Genomic DNA, 25,895 nt, shown 5'->3' with positions numbered 1-25,895 from the left:
TTCCTCAACAGTCAACTCTTTTAGCATAGAAAAGGAATTCTTATGAAATTTGCTGTGCCATATCCTCTTTGCGTTCCTCAAATGGCAGATTGTGATTTTCTCCAAGTTAGGAAAAGCAACCTGCATAATGATAGAAAGTGCTAATTACAATTAGAAATAGCTTATATAAAATGTTAGCTCATCGATGCTTAGGCAAAGGCATTGGTAACTCATATAATTAAGACAATTAGAATCATTGGTCGTTTGAGAAGAACTTAAATGAATTTAATATAAAATTATATTCAGTTGACTTTTCTGTACGTAACTATTAACATATACACACACTACAAATAATGATTTGAATGTTTCAAAATTTAATTTTAAATCGAAAAAATCAAAATTTAGGGACAAAAAGAGATCTTTTTCGATGAAAAGTGCGGCAAACTGCCTTCAGCAGTTTGTCAGCGCGTAGATCTCGAAAAGTTATTTGAAATAAAAAAATCGTCTCAATCGGACAACCGAGCGAAAAGTTATGGCCTTTCAAAGTTTTCCAAGCTAAAAATGAGAAACTATTCATCCACGTCAGCAAATCGCGTCCTAGAGGGCGTGATTTGTGTCCACGTAAGCAAATCGCGCTGACGTGGACGCGATTTCGTGGAAAATGGACCATTTCAATAAATAATTATATAATTGGTCCATTTCGGTAATTTTTGAAAAAAAAGAGCTTTTTTTGGTCATTTGCCCTATAAAATAGTATGTTATAAAAAATATATTCATATAAATCTTTAAAACATAGAAATATATAAAAATTAATTTAGAGAAAAGCATATTATAAGATAAAAAATCATTAAAATATATATATAAAAATAAAATAATACATTGTAAACTTAAATGATAATAATATATATAAAAGAACTTTAAATAACAATATACATGAGGATAAAATCATGTATATATATATAGGTTAGATATATCAAGATAAACATATAATAATATTACTACTACTAATAATAATAGTAATAATAACAATAGATTAATTAATAAAAAAAACTAAATAACAAAAAGGATTAAATCGCACTCAAAACCGAGTTAACAGAAAAAAAGAAATTAAAAACAAAATGTGGGGTCAAAATCGCAATATTCGGATTACATGGGGGCCAGATAGGAAATATTTTCTCATCCCCAAAACGATGTGTTGTGGCATAGGTTGAAATGTAATAGCAGCAAAATGCGAGGTAAAATTTACAGAAATGATGAGGACTAATTTGCAACACCCCGTAAAAGCACAAGGGTCATTCGCGCAATTTTCCCAAACAATACAAAACGCGCGGATCCTTCCCCGGGTCGGGTCACACGCGCAGGTTATATGGCCAATACGGCGCTGTTTTAAGGCCACTGAAGCAGGCCTTAAACGACGTCGTTTTTCACACGATAAATACCAACTTTAAAACCTTAAAATCAATAGTTATCAGCCTTAAACAAATTTAAAGAAAAAAACTAAACGTTTGCCCCCCCCATTCCAAGGTTGCGCCCCTCAGAAAAGACTGCTCAGAGGCCTTCAAACCATCGCCCGACTTCGGTTGCGACGGAGCAAACAAAGATCTGGCTAATCAGGTAAACTCCTGGCTCTCTAACCTTATTTTCTCTTTTATTTCAGTATTATTATTGAACAAAAGAGACAAGAAAAAAAGAACAAAGAAAAGCGAAGAAAAAGAAAAAAAATTCAAATCACCTTTCGAAGATCTTTTTTGATTTTTGTATTCAATCTGTGTCTCCGTCTACAGATTTTGTAATGGCTTTATATAGCCAAAAACAGAAAATACAAAAATCCCTATTTTTTCTATTTTTCGCTTTTTTTTTTCTCTTCTATTACAATTTTTAATTCGTTCAATTTGTTGTGCTGCTACTTCCGTTTGCTGACTTTTGGTTGTTGCAGTGTCAGGCCACTGAGAGATGTCTGTGTGATGGTGCAAAGACGCTGGGGAGAGAGGTGCTTTGGGCTACTACTGTGGCGGTTGAAACGAAAAGCTGCTGAGGAAGCCTAGGGTTTCTTGTTTTTTTTGGGCTGGGCATTGGGCTGGTGTTGGGTTTCTTCTTATTGTAATCAGATTTGGGGTTGAGTTGATGTGTTTTGGGTTTGGGTAGAGTTGGGTTTGATCGGGTTAATTTGGGGTAATTTAGGTTGAAATGATTTGGGCCATGTATTTGGTATTTGTAATTCAGGTTTGGGCTAATTGGGCTATTTGGGTTTTAAATGGATTAATAGTTTGTAAATGGACTGTTTTATGAGACATTTATTCTATTTGTTTTTATTTATTTATCTGGTTTTTATATTATTATTATATATAAGGTATATGGGCCCGGGCTAAAATTGGGTGTTACACATGTTAGCAATGAAGTATACATAAAATATCACGTCAGTTGCCACATCAATACTACTATAGTTTTGACAGTTCAACCAGCTTTTCCGTAAAAAATAAGCAACTTGAATAAGTCTTAAAAGTTGAGGACCAAAATGACAAAAATGAATAAATTTTAAGAGCTAAATTTATCTTTATGCCTAAAAAATAATAATGCGACCATTTTATTGGTATAATAACCAATTTAACTGTCAATGTTCGCAGATTCTATCAGTTTGTCTGATTCTAAAAAAATAATAAATTAAACTTCCAATATTTACACATTTTATCAATAAATATTATCCTAATACTAAACGTCACATAAATGGTAGCAAAAACCCTTTCTCATCGCTTAAAAGAAAGAGATCTCAAGTGGCAATTTTTCATGAATTCATGAAAAGATCAAATCGCAGGAGACCATGGACTAATGTTTTCGAAAGTACAACCATGGTGTCGGTTCTAGTTGCTTGTGATGAATTTCCAAGTTCAACCTTCAAATAGGTCTCCCATTATGAGGGACATTTTGATCACAAGGTTTCAATAATGGATTCTAATGATTCATGACAAAGTAGTCCTGTCGAAGTTAATCGCTATAACAATTAGAATTGTATTTGAATTTCATGTCAGAATTGTCTCCTTAAATGTTTCATGTGAGAATGGTCCCTTCCTCTCCTATATTATCTATACTTACATTTAATTGAGTTAGTGTCACGAGTCAATAGAATATCAACTCAATTATTCTTTTTGATACAACTAAGATTTGAATCTATGCTATTTTAAGAGAAGGTGAACACTCGATCAATAAACCATTGTTAGCTTTGATTTTCATTTTTTTATATAACAAACTTAATTATAAAATCCCTTAATCAAATTTACATAAATTATTTCAATCTTATCCAAATATATTTTCAAGTATAACAAACTCAAAAACAAAGTTTTTAAATGACTTCAACTTTATACAAAAGCTTTGAGAACCCCCAATACTTTTAAAATGTTTCTAAGCCACATTTTTTAAGGTTTTCAGTCTTGTGTCTCAAGATAGCCAACATCGAAGCTAAAAAATGTTTCAAAGAAACCTTGTCTCAAGACAAAAGGTATATTGACTCGAGACTAGTGGTACGACAAAAATTTGCAAGTTTGCACAATCGTTGACAAGTAATAAAGTGATAAGTATAGATTATCGTCTCCACATGAACCGTATAAGTAATTCTTTGTGGTTTAGGGTTATCACAATGGCATGCTTGTGTTAGAATAATTTTCTTTCCCAACTTAGATTTATTTAAACTCTATTAAAAGATGTTACGAAGATTCTGTGGCAAGTCAATCATTTACTAGCCTTCATTTAATGGAGTAAAGATGTTAAATTTATTTAATTACTAAGTCTACCTAGCATCTTTCTATGGTTGATAAACTTATAATTTCATAAACAAACATTTTATGAGGTCGTGTAAGGTAATAGTAATTTTGGTATAATTACAAAATTAATCCCTAATTGATTAAACATACACAATACAAATGTTTTGTTAATTATTAAAACCTTGTTTTAGGTTAATTAATTAATTCAATAATTTCTTTACATCCACAATGCATAAGAAACATATTCGTGATTTACTTGCATAAATAAATCAATTGAAAGCACAGAGCACCTTTAACAGAATTAAATAAATTAAACCATGGAAATCAAATCATTCTAACAGCAACAGGTTTAAGCAATCATGATCTTATTGAAAACAAAACACATAGTTGTAATTATGTTCACAAAATTGAGCAAAAATAAAAGATTAAGGAGAAAAGAAACTCTAAGCCGATTTTGGTAGGTTTTTGAAGCACTGCTTGCTTGCTCCTTCCTTGGCTCTTCCTTTCTTGCCGAAACAACCATGCTAAAAATCTTTCAATGTGGCTAAATTGGGGTTGCTCTCAAGCCTTGCAAACACTCATTCTAAAGGAGGTAATTTAGGGAATGGAAAAAGAAAGAAAAGAGAGGACGGATAGGAGAGGAAATGAAGAGAGAAAGATAAAAGTGTTGAGTGATAAATGAATGGCAAAGTGAGGGCCTATTTATACTAGTGGGGGGCAGCTAAAATTAGAATTTGGGAGCCTTGATTTTCCCTCCCCACGTGGTCGGCCCTTGAATGAAGGAAGAAGGAGTTGATGACTTCCTATTTTTAGCTTGGGACATGAGAGAAAAAGCTAGAAAAGATGAAGGGTTTGAACGGTTATTTGAAGGAGTTTTAGGGGCTAGTAGAATACGGTCTAACGGATCGTCTAGAGAGTTAAGTTCCAATTCTATAGCAGCCAACCATTCTATCTCAAAAATAGCATAGCATTCTTTGACTATATTTGGGGATTTAGTAGCATTGATGTCACTAAAAGTCACCTTGTCATCCAAACTTTTTTTAATTTGAGTATACTATTGATGCTTCTGAAATCATTAAGGATATGGCGGTGGTGGAATCTTAGCTTTAACCAGACAACTCTTCTGTGGCAATTTATCTGCATGTGACAAATGTGTTAGATTATCAGAACTAACTGGTTTAGAGTTACCTCATCAAGGATCACCAAATCTAAATTTTGTGAATCATGAGTTTTAACACTTGGTTGAATTTCCTCATTATTAGAAGACCCATCCTTAACCTCAACCACCTTAGGCTCCAATGTCTTTCCACTTCGAAAGTGACCGCTTTGTAATTTTTTTCCTCAAAATTCTTGGATTTTCATTATCGCTGGGCAAATCTCTTTGGGGTCTATTTCGAACTTCATTGGTCAGTTGACCCACTTGATTCTCTAGATTTCTTAAAGTGGCATCATTCTTCGCAATGTATGCCTTCAATAGATTCTTAAGATCGCTTGAAGATTCAGTTGGTGGGGGTTGTTACACTTGTTGAGAATATTTCAACGGATAATTTGGTCGAGATGGCATAGAAAAGTTGCTAGGGTCCGCCCATTGATTACTCAATGGAAAATTTAGATGATTCTGCCATGAAGAGTTGTAAGAATTCAGTTGCAGACCATTCCAATTTTGATTCCCATGTAATATTTTGACTCTAGATTTGATGGGCAATTTTAAAAGAAATGGTCATCTCCACAGTATTCACAAGAAATATAATCAAACTGGTTTGATGTTGACCTGTCAGATTACCATTGAAACATTAATAGTTATGTTCTTAAGCATAGAAAACATAGAGGATACATCGGTTGCCAAAGAATTAAGTGCATCAATTTCATGTACTCTTATTACTTGTCTTCATGACTATGGCATGGTATTTTATTTTGGGGATTATTATTTCGATTTGCATGACATTAAGTTTTAAAAATTGTATAAATTGGTATTTGATAATATTACACATGAAATTTGGTTTTTAATAAAATCTGACAAAATCATTTTTTCGCTAAAATAATGAAAGATACCGCCATACGGTGATGTTGAATGCACCCGTGATGTCCAAAGCTCTGGGCCTTGTGGAGGGGACACTGCGATGTTCGAGCATAAATTTAGGAATGACGATATAGAGGAATCAGTGGAGGAATAGAGAAATTGGAATTCCATTAATATTCTGCCATTCGGGATTGCTGGGAGTAAACTGTGATGTGCGAAGCTTCGCGCCTTGCAAATTGGACATTGTGGTGTTCTAGCATCAAGGTAGATACAATATGAATCGATGTTGACAGTATAAGGTTCTATAGAGCAACACTGCGATGGTGCTCAGCAGGCTCTGTGGGGTGACACTACGACGATGATAAAGTCTTTCGGGGCAACACTCCAAGAGGTTTAAGTTGTAAGATCATAGCCAAGCTATGGTGACCAATAAAGTCCATTGGGACACTAAACACGGGGTAGTCCACTGGGACAATAAACACGGGATAGTATGTCGGGACAGTAAACACAGAGAAGTCTACCAGGACATTAAACACGGGCGCCTGCCAAGAAAATAAACATGGGAATATCATGTTGGATCTATTTCCTTAAGTGTAGTATTTTCGTCTAAGTACATTTGTAATTTTTTCGAACAGATTTGTTAATAAAATTATTCATGAATTATATCAATACTTTGTATATTGCCTACACATGGTTTTTACATGCAAAGCAAAATAGAAGCAAATGTCGTTCATTGATTGTTTAAATGTTTAACTAATACTATGCGATATTATGTGATCGAATCATAGTATAGAAAGATAGTTTGTACTAGTAGACGAACCTAAATATGTCCTTAGTCTAATCGGAAATGAGGAAACAAATTGAAAGACTAATATGTCATCTATCAAGTCCAATTGGGGAGAAGCTTTGTCTAGGACATCGAAGTGGATGACTCCTAGAAGAAAGAGACATACATGTGATTGACTGGACTAACAATACATGGAATAGAACCCAAGCATAATAGATCTTGAATCCGTTTATGGATTTATTCACTTGTGACATTCATAGTGTTACATACCTAAATCCTGAATGGATGGCGAACTATGTATGCGTGACTTGTACACTTTGTTGTAAGTGTGACTCATACATTTTCAGAAATTTCATGACATATTTTATATTATTACAATTTTGTCCTTATACACAAAACTAACAAAATTTACTTAAAAAATTAGTCTTTAAACATATCTAAGCTTATAATCAAACTATTAAACATCAAAAACTTCAATTTTCATCAATGACAACTTTACAAATCTTTAATAGTTTTGAAAATGGAGATACATATTATCTGGACCTACTTGCAACGATCTTAAAAACATAAAATTTATGAGAAACGAACCTCAAATCCACATACATTCAAGGGGAGAAGCTCAACCAAATTCTCCCAACTTTAAAAATTGTGATTTCGGGTGAAAAATAGAGAAATGAGGAAAATGAATAATGTTTTATGTTTTTAACTTATTATATATTTTTAACATTAAAACAACATATAAATTATAACAAAAATCATCACAAACCGTCCCATTATCTCTAAAGTGGTTAAATTTCCACTTGAATCCCTTAATAAATCTTAATTAACCCTTTTATTAACTACAATTCAATAATGATCAAGTTTTTACAGTTTTACGATTTAGTCCTTTTCTTTAATTAACTATCAAATCACCAAAATTATCGATCAAACTTCAATCCACTTATACAATAACTCCGTAAATATTTAATAAAAATATTTACGAACTCATTTTATGAAAGCGAGGTCCTGATACTTCATTTTTCAAAACCACTGACTTTTAGTATGAATCACTTGTACCTTGATTAAATGGTCAATTAATAAAATCTATTAAATCACGATTCACTATTATACTATATTTAATCATAAATATTAATTAAATATATCTATAGACTCACTCATCGAAATTGTAATCTTGAAATCACTATTTTTGATGTCACTGAAAAACGAGCTATTGCAGTAGTGGAAGCACATTTAAACCCTATGTGTGTGAGCTATCATTGTGTATTATTTCCTATGGAAAAGGTAGGCCTCTCATTTGGTGCCATGTGCTTGGAGGACCTTGCAACATTTCTTTGTTGATATTTCTAATTTTGGAGAATATGCTCCAATTGCTTTTGTGTTTTGTCTAAGATATTTTGGTGTGCTTCGAAAGTATTAGAAGAGAAATGGAAAAGTTAAATGGATGGCATAACATTTGTGACTAGTGACTGTAAGAAGATATATGGTAAGTTGTTCATGTCCAGTGGTCTAGATGTGACTAGTAAAGTGTTGGTTCCCGAGATTGTGAAGCTACTGAAAGTGTTCTTGTGCTAATTTAGGTAGCTACACCATTTGTAAGTGAACTTGCGAAGGGGAATTGAAAGTCAAGATATTCTAGCCGTGGTCGGGTTGTACCCAACTAGTGAAAAAAGCTTAAAGAATCTTAGAAAAAGCGTATTCCACAGAGGGATTAGTTGTTAGAGTCACTCTAATGGTTTAGGTAGTGATTATCTTAAGTGGAAGACCCGTGCTCAAAGTTAATATTAATGAGATAAAGGCATTTGATGGCATTGATGATCGTTGTTCAAAGTTTTCAGTTTCTATGATGGTTAAGCTAGGTTGTTTAGTAAAAAAGACCATGATTTTTTGCTCATAATTCTCACAAATAGTGCGAATTGTTAATATCTATCTGTGTTGAGCTGCTAAAATAGGTTGGATGTATGCTTTAGATGAGCTTGAAGATAAGAAACAAGTTAAAGGGCACCAGAGTTGTTACTTTGACTACTCTTAAATGCTTCAGTTAACAAATGTCTTGAAGAAAATGGAGAATGGAAAATGTGCTAAGTAACGAGATCAATCTTACCTCAATCAACTCTGTGGATTTGAGATTTATATAAGACCATGTTTGCTTCAATGGAATTGCTATGCAGTTACGTCCAAATTTTGAGGGGACCACCATTCCATTGTTTGGTTCAAATAATCCCATAGAATGGTTAAAAACGCTGAATGGTTATTCCTGCTTAGAGGTGCTCATGGGCCGGGCCGGGCTGGGTTCGAGCTGGGCCCATAAAAAATTTCGGCCATTCCATTGTTTGGTTCAAATAATCCCATAGAATGGTTAAAAACGCTGAATGGTTATTCCTGCTTAGAGGTGCTCATGGTAGGTAAAGGCAGGTTCAGTGGGCCCATAAAAATTTCACCACCAGAAATATGGGCTTAAAATTTTGCCTGTGCTGCTAGGAAAAAATAAGCCGTGCTGGCAGGCCAGGTCCATTTTTAATAAATACCAAAAAAATATTTTAAAAATTAAAAAAAGTATTTTAAAAATATTTTAAAATTAAAAAAATTTTAAACAGTATTTTAAAAATATTTTAAAATTAAAAATAACAAAAAAGTATTTTAAAAATATTTTAAAATTAAAAAAATTAAAAAAATAAATATATTTATTATATTGGGCCTGGCCAAAAAAGTGGTGCCCGAGGCTCGGCCCATTTTTTAAACGGGCCTCATTTTTTTGCCCAATCCCATATTTCGGGCCTATATTTTTACCCAAACCCTCTCATATTTCAGGCGGGCCTCTATTCCTGCTCCGTTCGTTAAAAACGCTGAATGGGTATTCAACATTCAGCCCTTGTAATGGCTATTCAGCAAATATAAGGAATCACTTAAAAAAATTTTGTTCCCAGCGTACCCCTCAAAAAATAACAAATTTACAAGCTTATAATTGATAAAAACCTAAGAGGTTATTCTTTCACCATTTTCTTCCCAAGGTTCACTTTTCATCTTTCTGTCAAATTGAGAGAAAGAAAGCTCAGAACATCGAATTTGTCTCTAGGTAAGCATCAATTTTCATGGGTGAGATTCAAGCTTTCTGAAAACTAAACAATATGAGTCTTTGATCCTTGAGTTTGATTTGAATTTTTAGTTGTTTTTTTCTTAAAACTGTTCAAAAACTTGAAAACTGAAAATTATTAGTCTTTGATGTTTGCATTTGATCTGGATTTCTGAAATTTCTGTTATGAGTCAAAATGTTGACAAGATGAATTAGTTAAAATAGTTAATTAAAACAGGGCGTTTTAGATTTAGTGGAACAGTGCGTTTTGTTAACAACTGAAATGTACCACGTAAGAAGTTTGTTATTTTCTTTTATATTGCATGTACTGCATGAGTGGGGAGGTTATGAAAATACAACAGAATTTCAGAATTCTCTCTTCTTCTCTAAAGTTTTTCTTCTCTAATTCCTATCTTTTCTTACTCAATTTCTGTCATTTATCAAAGGTATCAGAGCTCAGTCGACCCTTAATATGGCTGGTGATGGCGTATCAACTCGTCTGTAGAAAGAGGTTGGTGGGATGCAACAAGAGATTTCTAAAATTCGGGACGAAATCACTCAGTGGGAGACCAAAATGGAAACTCGATTGCAGGATTTCAAAGCTGAGTTCTGTGGGGATTTACAAACGTTGTTGGTTCAGTATTTTGGACCACCATCGACTGGTTCATCTGTCAACGTAAAGGCGGATAAAGGAAAAGGAGTTTTGGGAGCCCCTCCTGGGTTTTTACCCAAGGAATCTGATCCAAATCATGCAAGAGAGCAACCATTCACGTCAGGAGTGTCGGGGAGGGTTAGTAGGTTGGAATGCCCAAATTTTGATGGTTCTGATTTTCGAGGATGGTGGACTAAGTTAGAACAATATTTTGAGGCTGAGGGTACTCCAGACTCCAATAAGGTTCGTTTGGTAATGTTGAATTTGGAAGGGCGTGCACTCGATGGCATCATTTCTACTCTCAGAGGAATAGAGGCTTGCACGTGTTGTCATAGCCTACGTATCTAAAGAGCTTGCAGGATCGGTTCGGGTTTGGGCAGTGCGGGAATCCAATGAAGGAGCTGGTTAATTTGAAGCAACATGGTACAGTTGAATAATACCAGGATGTGTTTGTTGGGTTACTAAATCAATTGCATCTTCCTGAGACCTACGCTCTATGTATTTTTATCAGTAATTTGAAGGCCGAAATAGGGCATTATTTGGACTTGTTTGAGCCTTCCACGTTGTTGGAGGCTTTCCAGCTAGCTAGAAAAGTGGAGGTACTCATGTCACATTCTGGGAAGGGACCGACAGTGCATGGAAGCAGTTCATCCAGGACTTTACCCACTCCATCGATTGTATCAAGGTACTCTTCTTCTTCTACTAAGCCTATTTTGGGTACACAATCAGTCAACAATCAGTCCAAAACTATATCACCTGCATTGATGGCTGAGAGGAAACAAAAGGGACTCTGTTTTGGTGTGCAGCTAAATATCATGTGGGGCATAAATGTGTGATGTCTCAGCTGTACCAGCTTTTATTAGAACCTCTCTCTGATAGCGAAACTGAAGTATTCTTAGAGTGTCCTGAGAAATTGGATGAGAATGGTACGGAAGAAGAGGAATCCAAATCTCCTGTAATATCATTGTATGCGCTGACAGGACTTTAAGGACACAATACAATGAGAGTTGCTGCTCGCTTGGGTTCATGTTGGGCCATTATCCTAGTAGATTCGGGCAGTACCCATAATTTCATTGACACGAAACAGGTCAGTAAATTGTCCTTGGCAGTGATGAGTCAGGCGTAATTAAAAGTGGCGGTAGCAAATGGCAGCTGCTTATTCACAAAGGGGTTGTGTAAGGGAGTTAGCTGGGAGGTACAGAATCATCACTTTGAGACTGACTTCATGGTCTTATCTTTGAAAGGGTGTGACATGGTACTAGGGGTGCAGTGGCTTCTGTCATTAGGGGATATTATATGGAATTTTAACTCTTTAACTATGCTGTTTCATTTGCAAGGGAGACATTGTATTATTCAAGGAATCATGCCTGGGGGCTTAGCAGTTGGCAACAGTGATCTCAAATGTTTTGCAATGGTGGGACAGTCGTTGGTACCCTACACCGCTGTATTGAGCTCACCTGAACAGATTAAGCTATCATCTACTGCGATTAAGGTTACTGAGGGACAGCTTCGAACACTGTTGGAAGAATTTGATGATATCTTTCAGGTTCCAAAAGGGCTTCCTCCTCCGCGAGCACATGATCATAGAATTCCTTTAATGGATGAAAAGACAGTGGTTAAAATCCGGCCATACCGTTATCCAGCCTGCCAGAAGACTGAAATGGAGAAGTTAATTCGAGAAATGCTACAAGCTGGTATAATTCGTGATAGTACGAGCTCTTTCGCTTCCCCGATCATCATGGTCAATAGGAAGGATGAGAGTTGGCGATTATGTGTGGACTATAGGCAGCTAAACCAGAATACAATCAAAGACAAATTTCCTATACCTGTCATTGAAGAGCTTCTGGACGAGTTGGGAGCAGCTAGAGTTTTCTCTAAGCTGGATTTAAGATCAGGATATCACCAGATTCGTATGTGGGAATCAGATGTTCATAAAACCGGGTTTCGGACACACGAAGGCCATTATGAGTTTTTGGTGATGCCCTTTGGCCTCACGAACGCCCCCTCAAGTTTTCAAGCTCTTATGAACTCGGTTTTTAAACCATGGTTGAGAAAATTTGTGTTAGTTTTCTTCGATGATATCCTTGTATATTCAACTTCTTGGACAGAACATTTGCAACACTTGCGAACAGTTCTTCTCATTCTCAGAGAACAACAGCTATTTGCTAAGAAATCGAAGTGTAGCTTTGGATCATCACAGGTCTACTATTTGGGACATATTTTGAATGCAAGCACTGTCTCTATAGACCCTACTAAGGTTGAATGCATATCTTCATGGCCGATCCCTCAAATAGTTAAGGAGCTGCGCAGTTTTCTCGGCCTCACAGGCTATTACAGGAGATTCATCAAGGGTTATGGTGTAATTGCAAGACCTTTAACAGACTTGTTAAAGAAGAATGGATGGGGTTGGTCAGAGCAGGCTACCGAGTCTTTTCAAACACTTAAAAGGGCTGTAAGTTCTGCACGTGTACTGATGCTTCCTAATTTTGAGGTTGATTTTACTGTTAACACAGATGCAAGTGGAAGTGGCATAGGAGCAGTCCTATAGCAACAAGGTCAACCTCTAGCTTTCTTTAGCAAGGCCCTGGGTGTACGTCATCAGGCTCTATCGATCTATGAAAAAGAAATGTTAGTTGTTTTGTTAGCTGTGAGGATGTGGCATACTTATTTGGTTGGCAGACACTTCAAAATCCGGACGGACCATCAGAGTCTGAGATTCTTGTCTGATCAAGTGGCGGTGACCCCGTTTCAGCAATGATGGGTGGCTAAAATGTTAGGCTATGACTTTGAGATCTTATACAGGAAGGAATAAGTAATAGGGTGACAGATGCTCTATCTCGGCAACCCCAACTTGAACGTCATCAGCTCTATCAGCTTTCGACTAGTTCGGTGATTTCTAGTCTTTTAGAGCAAGTGCAACAGTCATACACAGTGGATGACAAACTGAAGACGGTTATTCAGACTCTTCAACAGCTCCCAGGGTAGGATTCTAAATATTCATGGGATGGTCGGTTTTTGTTGAGGAGAGGGAAGATTGTGGTGGGACGGGTTCCACAATTGCGTCATGAGCTGTTCTCCCATTTCCATGACAGTGCGATAGGAGGTCACTCAGGAGTGCATGTTACTCGAAAACGACTCTCAAGCCTTTTGTATTGGAAGGGTCTTACGACTGATGTGAGGAAATAGATTCGGGAGTGTGTGGTTTGTCAAAAGTGCAAGGGTGAAACAGTAGCTTCTCCGGGATTATTGCAGCCATTGCCCATTCCGGATCGAGCATGGTCGATTATCAGTATGGACTTCATTGAAGGGTTACCTTCATCAGGCAATAAGAATTCTATTTTAGTGGTGGTAGATCACCTCACTAAGTATGGTCATTTCTTAGTGTTGTCCCATCCTTATACAGCCAAGGAAGTAGCTGGTGAATACTTGGCTCATATCTATAAACTCCATGGCATGCCTGAGGCTATAATATCGGATAGGGATAAAATTTTTGTCAGCAGCTTTTGGCAGGAGCTTTTTCGACAATCAGGAACTAGACTTATTTTATCAACGGCCTACCATCCTCAAAAGGATGGCCAAACTGAGGTTCTAAATCGCTGTCTTGAAAATTACTTGCGCTGTATGACGGGAGAAACACCAGCTCAATGGCTCTATTGGTTACCACTTGCTGAGTGGTGGTATAACTCCTCGTTTCACTCTTCGATTCAACTCTCCCCGTATGAGGCTCTGTATGGTCAACCCTCACCGACGCACATGCCTTATCTAGCTGGTGCCTCAGTGGTTGCTGTGGTAGATCGTAGCCTACAGGCTCGTGAGGCTGCGCGAAAGCTACTTCATTTCTGCCTAAAGAAAGCCCAGGCTCGCATGAAACACTTTGCTGACAAGCATCGCTCGGAAAGGAGTTTTCAAATTGGTGACTTGGTTTATTTAAGGTTGCAACCTTATAGACAACAGTCCCTTCGAAGAATCACCAACCAGAAGCTATCTCCAAAATATTATGGACCTTTTTCTGTTATTGGAAAGGTAGGAGCAGTAGCTTATACCTTGCAACTTCCACCAAATTCTCGGATTCACCCCACGTTTCATGTCTCCCAATTGAAAAAACATATTGGTTAGGCTCCAACTCAAGCTTTTTTACCTTTAATGGATTATCACGGTGCCTTGCCTAAGGAACCAAGCCGTATTTTAGACAGACGGATGGTCAAGAGGGGAAATCAAGCTGTGACCGAAGTGCTCGTTGAATGGGTTAATTCTTTTCCGGAGGACGTAACATGGGAACCTCTTACGACTATTCAAGCCAAGTTTCCTCAGTTTTATCCTTGAGGTCAAGGATATTTTTCTGGGAAGGAATATTGTTATGAGTCAAAATGTTGACAAGATGAATTAGTTAAAATAGTTAATTAAAACGGGGCGTTTTAGATTTAGTGGAACGGTGCGTTTTGTTAACAACTGAAATGTACGACGTAAGAAGTTTGTTATTTTCTTTTATATTGCATGTACTGTATGAGTGGGGAGGTTATGAAAATACAGCAGAATTTCAGAATTCTCTCTTCTTCTCTAAAGTTTTTCTTCTCTAATTCCTATATTTTCTTGCTCGATTTCTGTCATTTATCAATTTCTTTCTCAATTGAAATTTTAACTGTTACTATTTTTTGGTTTTTGTTTTTCCTTTGTTCTTTTTTAGCTTTGACCCGCAAAAGGTCTTTCTTTGCTTTTATAACAACAAAGAAGATAAAAAACAAAAGGAGGAAAAAATAATTTGTATATTTAAATTTCTCATTTTTTCCTTTTCTTTCTTTTACATTTTATGCAATTTTTGCTGAAAATAATCTGTATGTTTAAATTTCTTATGCAAAGGTTGCCCTTTTCTTTAATTAGAAAGGTTTACTAGTTGGCTAGTAATAGTATCCTTTTTTTTTTGATGAATTACTTGTTTATTTGGTTGCTTGTGTGGGATTTGCTAGGCATTCACGAAAGGTTTTTCTTGTTTTCTTTCTTTTTTTTTTGTTCTCAAGTGTGGGGATGATTTGTTGGGTTTCATTTCAAGTGGTTAATTATATTTTTCTCTTTTGATGGAGAATAGATTAAGGCCAGCCAAATTTTCCTTCTTGATGGTCATTTACAGCTTTGATTGGTTTCTTGATTTCAATGAAACTAAAATTTTAAGCTAATTTTATATTGTTTAGCATCATATTATTTCAGCTTTTTTAAGGAGGAAGATAAAGGGGGTAAGGTCCTTACATGGATCTTGACATGTAAGGTACGTTGATATAGGAGCATTTTGAACTTCAAACTCTTAGGTGCTTATTCTTCTTTTTAATCTTTTTAATGGTGCAAGATTCTAGTGGAAACTCATATAGCTAAATAGGTTGCTGCAGATATAGAGTTTGAATGAAGATGCATAGAAGAACAAGTATCTACTTAAAGAAGCAGCCGCCTGCTCGATAATTGTTAGTATATTTAAAGTTGATATAAGCTTTCATAATTATTTTCCCTTCTGATTAGAATTCATTACTAATTCCTCTGAAGTTAAAAAGCAACAAGACAACAAGTTTCCGACAAAAAAGGTTGTTTTGGTCTAAGCTAATAAAGGATGACTCAATATTGTTAGCTTGGCTCTTGAATTTACTTCTTCAACACAGACCAAAAAGATCGAGTTGCGTAGGATTCAAACAACTTAAAGTACCTCATTGGTCTACTTATTCCTGACTATCGTCCATGTCAAAGAGGGCTTTGCAACAAACAAAATAGCTTCTCTTTGATTGTGTTAGGGAGTTGGTGGAAAATAACCATGAGAAGGAGCAAAAAGGACAAAGATTTAAAGGATCTGGTGAGAAGATGCTAAATGTGAAAATATGAAGGGATAGGGAAACGATGTGGAGATGAATCCAACATTAAGCAATTGTTGGAGCTAGATATAATTAATTTAACCCAAGAATGGAAGAATGGTTTTGAATCCCAGAAGAGAGATATGGGGATAGTAATTGAAAATGTCATTGTAGAGGAGATTACAAGTGAAGTTTGGGATTGGATAGTGTTTGTTTAAATGTCACAATGAATATGACATTTCATTTCTAGTTCTGTTACTAATTCACTTTGAGAAGTTTTAGTATGATAATGAAATCATTAAAAACATGTATATAGGGTTAGACACTGCTCAATGCTAGTTGAATATTTGGTGTAGATGTTTAAATGTCACTGCTGGGTTTGTTTGGTGTATAGATGTTTGATATTTTTCATATATAAAAAATGAGAATAGTTATTGTTTTTGGATCAATATTTATAATTTTGGTAACTATGATTCCATGAGATTATGTTGTCCTTCATATTAGACATGTAGTGAGATGATGTAGTAGATTTGGTAAAAGAAATTGTGTCAAATTTGATGGTTGGAATCACCCATATGACAAAAGGCGTGTGTATGGGATGAAAGGGTAGCATTTGTCGGGGACTAGTCTACATAGATTCCCCTTGCAAAATGTCAAAAGTACATCCTTCCCCTATAGATGAACCAAATTATATTAAGAATATTATTAAATTATATATTTTTATTTTTATTAAATTTTATTTAATAGTAATTCTATTAAAATTTAAAAACAATAATCATCCATCTATAAAAATTCTGTTAAGGGTATTCTGGTTATTTAAGTCTTTTTCTTTATGCTATTACAACATCTATTCCATTCAACCAAACACAATAGTACTATTACAACTTTATTCTATTTTATTCAACTAAATAACTGAATTACTGATTATTGATTACAACTTTATTTTATTATAACCATATTCTATTACAACTCTATTCCATTCCCTCAACCAAGTGTTTGTGGCTAGCCGAGACTGCTTAGGCTTGTACCCAAATCTAATTGTCGATTCGTTGAGTTGGTGATGGTTTGTAAAAGCTTCCTGAGGGAAGCTAAAAGTATGCCATGTCTTTAAGCTTTGAACAAGCATTTGAACTTGCGAGGCTAAGAGCCCATATAAGGCCTTTGGGCCTTTCTTTTTCGATCAATTCCCATACTTTTTTCATTTTCCTTTATTGTTTTTTTCTTGTAATAATTTTTGTTAGCTTTTTTTTTTTTTATGTATATATCTCACTCAACTGCCACACATGCACACACCACACACTAGTGATTCCTACGATCCCTGTGAATTGAACCCATATCGTGGGCTCAGAAGTGAACACCCAAAGCCAATGGGCGAAATGCTAATCTGGTTTTCCTTGTAAGGTTTGAATTTTTGTTACCAAAGGAACTTCCTTTCGTTGGAAATTGAATTATAGGATGCTAATTTGCTTAAACAACTTTCATGCTTTCTTTTTTCTTTTTTATTTTTTTATAGTTCAAGGTGGGGATGAGGTTGTTAGCATTTTCATGCTTTTTTTTTCCTCATCTTCTTCTTGATTTGGCCACAGAATTATGCGGAGCGCTGCTCAGGGGAAAAACCGAATAATTTTCTGGGACAATATGTTGCAGATTTTAATGGGGATGTTAGGAACAATGTCTTAACTATGCGTCCCCTACACTTTGGTGTTGAAGAGATGAAAATCTTGTTTTCTTCAAAACTCGGCAATGATGGGGAAGAGAATACTTTTCTGTTAATACAAACTACTTTTATATTTTATATTTTATTTTTTAAATTATATTATTTTAAACTTTCGGGTAATGTTAGGTGTCACATTCTTTTTAACGTTCTTATAAAAAATTAAATTAGATATCAAATTTAGACCAGAGTAGACAGTATTTAAGGCTTTAAGCCTCTATTTTATAGTTAAAGTCTAATGAATAATTTAATTTTATTTAGGTGGTCTTCTAACTTTTAAAAAATTATTTTAATTCTTCATTTAATTTTTCGTTTGTCAAATTATACATACGTCAACAATTAATTAATTTTAAAAATAAAAATTATTATAAAAGTATAAAAATATATTTAAAAAAGTATTTAATTGCTAATGTGACAATTTACTGCAATAGTAAAGTTGATATTTATTTTGAAGTAATTTGATAAATAATATAAGTTTAAGAGTTTAAAAGAAAGAAAGAAAGAAATAGAATTTCCTTTTATTAATACTATTGATTGATGAGGGTTTAAGTAGGTAAAATAAGAGGAGTCGGCAGTTATATTTGTTTTGATCTTCCATGCTTTTAGTACGAAAATTCATCACATCCATACTCGACTTTTTAAACTTCAACAACGAGACACATATTTTCTAAATATATATATATATATTTAGTAAAAATAGGAAAACATTTGACTTTGACCTTCTTTTAACAACTAACAAGAAAAATAAAACAAAATCCAATTCTTCCCATATTTCTCATGCATATCACGCTATTCTCTTTCCTTTCTTCCACTCCAGTCTCCCCGATATATATAAGGAATGCTGTTTGGAGGTTAAAACGGAAAAAGCAAAATGGCGTCACCGTCGCCCCAAATAGACAGTCACCGAGAGCAGGCTGAAATTTACAATGGGGAGGCTCTTTGCAATCAAAAGGCGCGGGAGCTGTTCGATAAGTTTCGTCTGCCCAAAGGACTGCTGCCTATGAACGACCTGAATGAGATGGGGTTCAACTCCATCACCGGCTTCCTCTGGTTGAGACAGCAGAAGAAATCGGAATTCAAATTCAAGTCGATCGGGAAAACTGTAGCATATGAAACAGAGGTGACGGCATTTGTTGAGGATCGTCGGATGCGGAGGCTGACGGGTATCAAAACAAAGGAGATGATGATCTGGATTACAATTTCTGATATTTCTATCGATGATAATGACCCCACTAAGATCACATTTTCTAGTTCATCGGGACTCTCCAAAACTTTTCCGGTGGAAGCTTTTGAAGATGAGGACCAGAGCAAATGAAGCTTTTAGTAATTTATTTTTAACTTTCACTTATCCCTCTCCCACTTAATATTTTTACCAATCACTTAGTTTGGATATTGAGGGAACGAATTATTATTATTTTTTGTAGCGAAAAATAACACTAGCTAGGAATGAATAGAAACAATAGTTCCTTCATGTAATGAATTATGAACCTTCTTTTTAGCAATGAAATTAGAAAAAACTATTTGATTTAGCTTTTCTATTTTAAATTTATAGAAATTAAATTCTATTTATTAAAACAAAAATTTAATTCTCTATCTTAGTTGTTTTCTTGCATGATTAATCAGGTTATATATCTTGATTTTTATATAATTCGTAAAAAAATTACCAACCATCACATGTTTGAAGATATCACTTCATTAATCTTGAAGAAAATAACTTCTACAAAAACACACAATCTTGCAAAAATAAATTATTCCATAAAGGGCCAATTTACCAATAAAAGCTTAATTTTTTTATAAATTTATCGAAATGGGACCGGTATTTTATTATTTATCGGAATAGGCCATTTTTCGGAAAATCGCTTCCACGTTACCGCGATGTCAGGGGATGTGCCAGGAAATCGCGGTCACATCAGTGCACTTTGCTGACGTGACAACAAATCGCGTCCACAAGGGGGCGATTTGTTGCCACGTCAGCAAAGCGCGCTGACATGGCCGTGATTTCTTGACGTAGGACGTTACGGGGGACGCGATTTGCCCATTTTTCCCACGTTAGGTTTTTAGATTTTAGGGTTTAGGGTTAGGGTTTTGGAGAAAAAAGTAGACAAATAAGTCGCGCCCACATGTATGCACTTTTGCTACAGTAGGTCTTGAAAAAATAATTTCGAGTTGACGTTTCTGAGCAAATAGTATAAAATCGACGTTTCTGAGTAAATAGTATAAAATCGCTTCTAGCAGGATGCTGTTTGATAAGAATTTGTGAAATCGCGCCCTCGTGGACGTGCTTTTGCTACAGTAGGTCCTGGAAGAAATAATTTCGACTTGACGTTTCTGAGCAAATAGTATACAATCGCTTCTAGCAGGATGCTATTTGAGAAGAATTTGTGAAATCGCGCCCTCGTGGACGCGCTTTTGCTACAGTAGGTCCTGGAAGAAATAATTTCGACTTGACGTTTCTGAGCAAATAGTATAAAACCGCTTCTAGCAGGATGCTATTTGAGAAGAATTTATGAAATCGCGCCCTCGTGGACGCGCTTTTGCTACAGTAGGTCCTGGAAAAATAATTTTGACTTGACGTTTCTGAGCAAATAATATAAAATCGCTTCTAGCAGGATGCTATTTGAGAAGAATTTGTGAAATCGTGCCCTCGTGAACGCGCTTTTGCTATAGTAGCATGTTTGGGCTGAGGCTATAAATTAAACAGAAAATGTTCTCAGAATGCATAAGTCACAACAGAAACAATTTAGAGAGGCTAAGAAGGTGATGTACTTGCGACCGATGTTCGAGATGTATACACGACCCCTGGCCGACATTCGGTTAGCAGATTACAAAACATGGAACAACCTATATTGTTTACCATGTAAAAATTTGAATACTACTTGTATTTCTCATTGTAATGTATGTCCTTTGGATAAACAAACAAGACTTCCATTTTCTGCTAATCATTCAAGAGCTAATGCACCCTTCGATTTATGGGTCCATTATAAAATTCCAACACATTCAGGACATCGTTTTTTTTCTCACCATTGTAGATGATTTTTCAAGAATAACATGGGTTTTTCTACTCAAATTAAAAAGTGATACTGTTGTTGTTTTAAAACAATTTATTGCTCTTGTTCAAACTCAATTTTCTTTGTCTATTAAAAAGTTTCGCAGTGACAATGGCACCGAATTTTTTAATTCTGAGTGTATTTCTTTGTTAAATTTATTGGGAATCATTCATCAAAGCTTTTGTGTTCGAACACCACAGCAAGATGGTGTTGTTGAACGCAAGCATAAACATTTGTTGGAAATAGCTCAAGCCATTAAATTTCAATCCAATATTCCGACCTGATTTTGAGGAGAATGTATTTTGACGGCATGCAATTGCTACCTAGTAAATCAGTTGCCTACTTCTGTGTTAAATTGAAAAACTCTGTTCGAAATGATATATCATAAATATCCTTCTTTGTCTCATTTAAGGGTTTTTGGTTGCTAAAAATTTCACATCTTCAGATAAGTTTTCTCCACGTTCTTTGCCTTCGGTTCTAATGGGATATTCAACTGTCCAAAAGGGTTATCTTTTATAAAATATTGCCACTAAAGTCTTGTTCGTTAGTCGAGATGTATTCTTTTATGAAACTATTTTTCCTTTTAAGTTTACTCAATCTCCTAAATCTTCTTTCCCTCCAAACACTACTCGTCCAATTTTATATTCACGTTTTCTTACTTTGGATTCTTTTGACAATCAAATTTTTTCACATGTACCATCACCTAAATCACCCAATGGTCAGCATACTTTTAGCTTTAATCAGCCCCTTGTCCCATTTACATCTACCTCTAGTTCACATACAGATGTTTTAACAAAATGGCAACATGAGCATTTGGTAGACAATTTGGGGATGAGAGACTTGATTCATCCACCAACTTGAGGGGAGTGTAGAACTAGTTTAGTTGTTGTAAATATGGTTAGTTGGTTAGAAAGTTAGTTTAGTTTAATAAACTTTGTATATAAACAAAGTTGTGCATGAAAAATGAATCATTTCAGTTCTCATTTCTTGATTGTTTTCATATAAGTTTCCTTTGTGCATCTTCCGACTGTCGTCGATATACTTCCAGTCACCATCAACACATTTGTTTAGCATGACATTATTGTAATTTTTTTGCTTTAATTGTACGTATTAGTTTAATAAACTTTTAAATATTTTCATAAATTTATGTTTATATACTTAAATTTTTAGCATTTTATGTTTTAAATGATTTAGTTATCAAATTTAAATGTCTAACATAATAACATATTTTTATTGTATTATTAGGGTTAAGTTAATAAATTATGGCCATTATTACAGATATAGTAAGCATGTATTAAAGAATTTGTTGAAAGCGATTTCTAAAAATATAAATATAAAAACTTTAATTATAAAATTATACTAAATAAAAATAATCATATTATTAACTACATGTTTGAATATATAAATATTTATATAATAATCATATTATTTGTTACCCTAAAATATGGTCTAAGTCCCTATACTATTTTTACATTTGGAAATTAGTCCTCTATTTTTATTTCCAAAAGTTTAGTCTATTTATTTTTCAGATTTCAAAATTCAAGTCTAAATTTTAATACCGTTGAACTTTTTGTTAAATTCATTAGTTTTATCTTTGGAAATAAACAAAATATTCACACGGTAGTCATGTAACATAAAATAACGTTGTAATGAACCTTTCTTTAACATAAAATTTTTCATGAGATTAACAATTGAACTTGCATTTTAAAATTTTAAAGTAAGGGATTAAATAACTTCAAATAAAAGTACAGTATGAGCTTTCAAATGTGTGAATAGTATATGTACTTTTAGCATATATTAACCTTTTTTAAGGTACATTTTGACCTATTTTAAATCTTAAAAATTTTATAATAAAATTTAAAGAAATAAATATAATATATTTTAATTAATATTTTATAATAAATATATACTATAGCAAGGTTTGAGAGCAAATTAGGGAACTTTTAATTCTAGGATAGTTCATATGCCGCCATGCATCACCATTAAGGATTTGACACATGCTAAATGTATAAATTAAGAATAGGTGTTGTGTATTATTGGCAAGATATATTTTATTACACAATTTATGGCAATGTACTTTGCAAATTCTATGTTGTTTAATATTATTAAAGGTAAGATAGTGTTTTTTTAATTAGACAAATTAAAATTTAGAGGTAGACAATTATGGTAATTTTCTTAAGTGGTGTAATTAATAGTTTATTTCTAATGTAGGTCATTCTCAGCGTTTTAGAAATGGAAACTTATTTATGCTTAATTGTATAATTTCACACAATAATTGTGAAAAGGATTTTCAACATTGCAATTTTGATTGTGATTCGTAACTTATCAAATTAATTAAAACCAATTCATTTCATTTACTGCAATTAAAATACATCAATTTTTTTTGGAGAATTTAAAAAAATAACTATACTAAATTACATAAAAAAGACTAAGGAATACGAATACTCCTTTCCTTGTCTACTTTAAGAAACTCAAGTACTTCTCTTGGAGGGCTGCAAATCAATTGTAAATCCTCCGTTTTTGCAAAGGCCAGCTTAGCTAAATAATCCGAGCTTCGATTGTGCTCCCTAGGAATGTGACGTAATATTCATTGTCCTTCTTGAGATAGTATATGGTGTATTCTTCTAACTAGAGCAGAATTTGAAATCTTCGAAGCACTTCCATGTATGGCTTTAGTAACCTCCAAATTGTTTGATTGGATTATCACCTTGTCATGACCTCTTCGCTGGATGAGTTATAGGGCATTTAAGATGCCCCACAGTTTTGCATAAAAAATCGAGCATTTTCTTATGAATTGGTTGTATCCAAAGACTTAGTCCCCATTTTCATCACATATAACTCCCCTAGCAGCTGCATTCCTTGATTTCTTTTAAACAACACCATCAATATTGAGGAAAGTCCAACCTCTTGTCAGTTGTTCCCCAACAGAGAATTGATAGCCTTCTATCGACTCATTTTTAAAAACTGAAGAAAATTATTTGGCCCAACTAATCGATAGTTTGATTATCTCACTTGAACTCCAAGTTTTCCCTTGAAAGATGAAGACATTACGATTCTTCCATAAGTGTCAAGCTAGTAGACCAAAGATGCACGCCCAACTAGCTCCCCCTATGAAGCTTCGAAATGTCTTGCAAGTTAAGAGAGATCCATTCGTACAAATTATTAGAAAAAAAATTAACTATTGATTACTTGGTACGACTTGTTTCCAGACTTCTTTAGCTGTTGTGCAATCTCTAATAATATGCATATATCCTCTGAATCGTGTCCATAGATTGGGTAAGAAGGATTCACCTCTAAACCGCGCCTGACTCTTTTTGCATTTGTGAGTAATCTCTTCTTAAGAACAGTCCAGAAAAAGAACCGAACTCTTTGTGGTCTCGTGAGCTTCCACGTCCTCTTCCATATCTCATTTTTAGAATTCCATGAGTCTTCCTTCATCATCTTATAAGCACTTTTAATGGAAAATGCTCCTATCAAAGTGTGACGCCAAGAAAGTCTATCAAGTCCCTCCGAAGGGTGTGGAGGGGGAATGCCCACAATGTGTCGAATAAGATCCTCTGGTAGCCAAACCTGCAAAAGGTCAAGGTTCCATGTACCCTCATTTGTAATCAACTCACGAAGCAAATAGTCAGAATGAAAATTAACATTAGCAGGGATACAATTAATCAAATGACCCATATTTGTAACACCCCTTAACCCCATATGTCGCCGGAATAGGGTTACGAGGCATTATCAAATTTATTGGATAATTTGCGATTAAATTCACAAATAAATTTAATGATTTAGTCCCTTTCATGGACTTTCGAGACTCAGAATACGTATTATAAGTGGATCGGGACTTGTTCGAGTGCTCCGAAAAATTATTTTTTTTTAGAAACTCAATATAACCCATTTATAATTATCTAACCTTCCCTGCAATTTCAAACCATAACCAATTTGCAACCAATATAACAACCCATACATCTCCACACTCAAACATACCTAATTATGCCTACAACATTAATTTAACAATTTATCTGCTTGATCATTCATAAATAACTTTTAATTGAACTAATAATTTCATTCATTTCTATTTTAGTTTCATGCCACATTTTACCAAAGATGTCATATTATTTCATTTCATACTTATAATCCATATTAGACATCATTTTACAACCAAAGTTACAAGACTTAAGTACATAATTTATATAATACCTAAGTACATGTCACTTTTACCAAAAGAAAGATTACATCACCAAATTGTCTCTGAAATCGGGATTGATCTGGATGCTAAACCGGGACCTTTGATTTCTATTGACCTGCGCACGGAAACAACCGTATGCTGAGTATTTCATACTCAGTGGTATTACCATAATTCAAACTATATAACTTTAATGAATTATAAATATTAATCATAACATTAAACATGTAAAATTTATAACTCATAAGAACTAATTTATATTCAGTTTCATATTTCATATAGTAATTCATCAACAATATCATATATTAATAACTTGAATTTGATCAATTCATGAACCTTAGGTTCATGCTTTCAAATCTCACAATTCGACTAACAATTTCTTTCTTATACTTTCAGTCGTACTATCAATCAAATTTATTCAATTCTCACATTTCGATTATTCACCCTATTAACAAACCTGGACCTTGGCGAATACACGGATTCCAACCAAACACACCAATACGGCACTTTGTGCCTAAAATGGTACTCAGTACCAGATCAATATATCAGAAGCAGTATACAACACATAAAGTGCCTGAAACGACACACGTGGTGCCTAATACGACACATATAGTGCCTGATCGGCAAAGCCGATAAATTCCCGTACTCTTCTAATCCTATGGCATGCCAGTTATATCTGACTAAGCCCAATTAGTTAATAGGGTATTCAAATCACTTTCTCAATTTCAATTTCACTTTCAATGTACAATTCAGTTCGATACAATTTTCCACTTTCCAACAATATACTATTAAATATTCATACATAATCATACTTCATCTAAATTTCATTCATTTCAATATTGATACTTACCTTAAAATTTTAC

General features: G+C 34.4%; 3 protein-coding genes across 3 annotated transcripts; 2 read left to right on the top strand and 1 right to left on the bottom strand.

Annotated features, from left to right (window-relative positions):
- Positions 1-11,098: 11,098 nt before the first annotated feature.
- On the top strand, positions 11,099-14,586 carry LOC128041749 (uncharacterized). Its single transcript, XM_052632058.1, has 7 exons — positions 11,099-11,189; positions 11,601-12,802; positions 12,943-12,984; positions 13,066-13,244; positions 13,356-13,437; positions 13,516-14,286; positions 14,380-14,586. Exons 1-7 carry the CDS (start codon positions 11,099-11,101, stop codon positions 14,584-14,586), a joined length of 2,574 nt encoding a protein of 857 aa, XP_052488018.1.
- A 4,090-nt stretch (positions 14,587-18,676) lies between these two features.
- Positions 18,677-19,120, top strand: LOC105774460 (uncharacterized). The gene has a single exon (XM_012596962.2). The coding sequence runs from the start codon at positions 18,677-18,679 to the stop codon at positions 19,118-19,120; it is 444 nt and encodes a 147-aa protein (XP_012452416.1).
- Positions 19,121-24,026: 4,906 nt separating this feature from the next.
- LOC128041748 (uncharacterized) lies at positions 24,027-24,530 on the bottom strand. Its single transcript, XM_052632057.1, has one exon. The coding sequence runs from the start codon at positions 24,528-24,530 to the stop codon at positions 24,027-24,029; it is 504 nt and encodes a 167-aa protein (XP_052488017.1).
- Between the last annotated feature and the right edge of the window lie 1,365 nt (positions 24,531-25,895).

The sequence above is a fragment of the Gossypium raimondii genome, chromosome 6, assembly GCF_025698545.1.
Source record: "Gossypium raimondii isolate GPD5lz chromosome 6, ASM2569854v1, whole genome shotgun sequence".
In the NCBI taxonomy this organism is placed as follows: Eukaryota; Viridiplantae; Streptophyta; class Magnoliopsida; order Malvales; family Malvaceae; genus Gossypium; species Gossypium raimondii.
Note: the sequence above shows the minus strand (reverse complement) of the source record. Positions and strands in the feature narration are given on the sequence as shown.

Coding starts and splice junctions, on each gene's coding strand:
- LOC128041749 (XM_052632058.1), top strand. CDS start 11,099: ATGTCTCAGCTGTACCAGCTTTTATTAGAACCTCTCTCTGATAGCGAA. Junction 11,190..11,600: donor TGAGAAATTGGATGAGAATG/GTACGGAAGAAG, acceptor TTCATTTGCAAG/GGAGACATTGTATTATTCAA. Junction 12,985..13,065: donor CATCAGAGTCTGAGATTCTT/GTCTGATCAAGT, acceptor GATCTTATACAG/GAAGGAATAAGTAATAGGGT.
- LOC105774460 (XM_012596962.2), top strand. CDS start 18,677: ATGGCGTCACCGTCGCCCCAAATAGACAGTCACCGAGAGCAGGCTGAA.
- LOC128041748 (XM_052632057.1), bottom strand. CDS start 24,530: ATGGGTCATTTGATTAATTGTATCCCTGCTAATGTTAATTTTCATTCT.